Source organism: Myotis brandtii, unplaced genomic scaffold (genome assembly GCF_000412655.1).
Source record: "Myotis brandtii unplaced genomic scaffold, ASM41265v1 scaffold1087, whole genome shotgun sequence".
Classification (NCBI taxonomy): domain Eukaryota; kingdom Metazoa; phylum Chordata; class Mammalia; order Chiroptera; family Vespertilionidae; genus Myotis; species Myotis brandtii.
Window position 1 is genome coordinate 1,281,127 of NW_005353698.1, and position 2,414 is coordinate 1,283,540.

Below are 2,414 nucleotides of genomic sequence, written 5' to 3' on the forward strand. Positions count from 1 at the left end.
TCGCTGCTCCAGCCTCCTTGCTCCTTGCTTTGGCGCGCGTCTGATTGTGTCATCTTTGATTCATATCTTTGTGCATTTGTTTTTGCTTAAAATTAAGTTTCCGGTGGGCCGTATTCATCGACACCTGAAATCTAGGACGACCAGCCATGGACGCGTAGGCGCGACCGCTGCTGTGTACAGCGCAGCCATTCTGGAGTACCTCACCGCAGAGGTAAAGGGGTGCACGCCTGTAATCTGGGAATGGTTTGCGGGCGGGCGGGGGGAGGGGGTGCGGTAGGTGGCGAGAGGGAAGGAGGAAAGTGATGCAAGAAAACTCCCAGGCCCCGAACGCGGCGAGAAGCCTCTGGGAACGCTAGAGGGAGCTGGTGGTCATTGAGCGATCCTGCTGATCTTGAGCTGCTCTGGGAAATAAAATTGCGTGCCCCCTTTTTACAGCTTATGCCATTTTGACATTCAGGTAGGGGAGGGGAGGGGAGGGAGGCAATTGCTAGATGTATGTTCATGAAGGTTTGTTCTGCTCTGGATCTTGGCCTAAAGAAACAGCTGGAAGAAAATTGATGAGTCTTTGCCTTCTAGGTACTTGAATTGGCAGGCAATGCATCAAAAGACTTAAAGGTAAAGCGTATTACCCCTCGTCATTTGCAACTTGCTATTCGTGGAGATGAAGAATTGGATTCTCTCATCAAGGCTACAATTGCTGGTGGTGGTATGTGAATACTAAAATTTTACTTCGAATTCCTTTAGAGGAAATAATTCTTAGCTTTTTAAACATTCCCATTAGTAGTTTTTAATCTAAAAGAGGACACCTGAGCAGAATTTCACTGATACGCAGTATCAAATATCAATGTATGGAATAATTTAATGAGTTTTTACTTTGCATACTTGAATTTCACATTTAAAGACATCTGCCAAGTTAAACAACTGTTCTGGTTTAAGTATAGTGTGATTTTTTAAATGTGTATTAACAACTAGAATTAATCCCTGTCCCTCTCCTAGGTGTTATTCCACACATCCACAAATCTCTGATTGGGAAGAAAGGACAACAGAAGACTGTCTAAAGGATGCCTGGATTTCTTATTATCTCAGGACTCTAAATACTCTAACAGCTGTCCAGTGTTGGTGATTCCAGTGGACTGTATCTCTGTGAAAAACACAATTTTGCCTTTTTGTAATTCTATTTGAGCAAGTTGGAAGTTTAATTAGCTTTCCAGCCAACCAAATTTCTGCATTCGAGTCTTAACCATATTTAAGTGTTACTGTGGCTTCAAAGAAGCTATTGATTCTGAAGTAGTGGGTTTTGATTGAGTTGACTGTTTTTAAAAAACTGTTTGGATTTTAATTGTGATGCAGAAGTTATAGTAACAAACATTTGGTTTTGTACAGACATTATTTCCACTCCGGTGGATAAGCTCAATAAAGGTCATATCCCAAACTAGTTGTTTTTAAATGTGCTTGATTGTAATAGAAATGCCTTTCTTTTGAATAGGTCTCTCATCCATCAATAACTTAAGCATATACCTTCTCCAGAAATTAAACTTAATTTTCTATATAAACAGCAGGCCAAACTGTAAAATAATATTGTGTAATTAGCTATTAAAGATTTTAAAACTTTGGCAGGACCTGGAATGGGACAAGTTTTTTAGGCTATTTGTCCATCTCAGTTTGCATGTTGTCCAAACCTGCTGTGTGTGACAGCTCTGCACTGTGCAGTATGGCTGTGATGGACTTGGGGAGGAGGAGGAGGAGGAGGAGGGCAGGCAAATCCTGTATGTATTTAGCTACCCCCACAAAAGGAACTTTCAGTTTAGACTTCAGATAATGCTTTCTGTGCTGCACAGTATAGAAAGCTGAATTAAATCATTCGATACTTGGTAACATCGTTAGGGAATACTATTGCATTTTACAGAAGAGAATCGGGAGTTACTTGGAAGCCTTGCCTGAATTTTGGTAGGTCCAACAAGGGTAACAATAGCTTGAGTGAACATTGTAGAAATGGTTATTTTGTGATTGGGTTGAGTGGGTTATTTTGACCTTCGGTTTCTGGCAAGTTGTCTTAACCTTTTAAAATTTGGGTTACGACTTTGCCAAACAATCAGTTGGCCCCCTCCCCAGGAGACCAACATTTCGCTGGCCATGTCATGAAAGCGAGATTAGGGAGGAAACCAAGTAGTTTTCTTCTGTGAGGGTAATACATTCCCCTAAAGCTGGTTCCTGTCTTGTTTGGGTCATAAAGGAATTGGGGTCACGACCAGAATGGTTGCACACAGTTGGCTTTGAACCTCACTGGCGTCCCAAGAGACAACTGGGTGGAATCTGGGTCAGGGAAAAGGGTGCGCAGCTGAAACGAGGCAGGTAGAACGCCCGGGTTAGTTCCAGCCACGCTCCGCCGCGTCCCCTGCACCTGCTGGGGAAGC

At 42.8% G+C, this 2,414-nt stretch overlaps 1 protein-coding gene across 1 annotated transcript; it reads left to right on the forward strand.

Annotated features, from left to right (window-relative positions):
• Positions 1 to 4: 4 nt before the first annotated feature.
• Positions 5 to 1,435, forward strand: LOC102246992 (histone H2A.Z; the record flags this gene model as incomplete). Its single annotated transcript, XM_014543191.1, has 3 exons — positions 5 to 211; positions 577 to 706; positions 997 to 1,435. Coding segments are annotated over 3 exons (399 nt in total), but the record flags the coding sequence as incomplete, so codon positions are not given.
• Between the last annotated feature and the right edge of the window lie 979 nt (positions 1,436 to 2,414).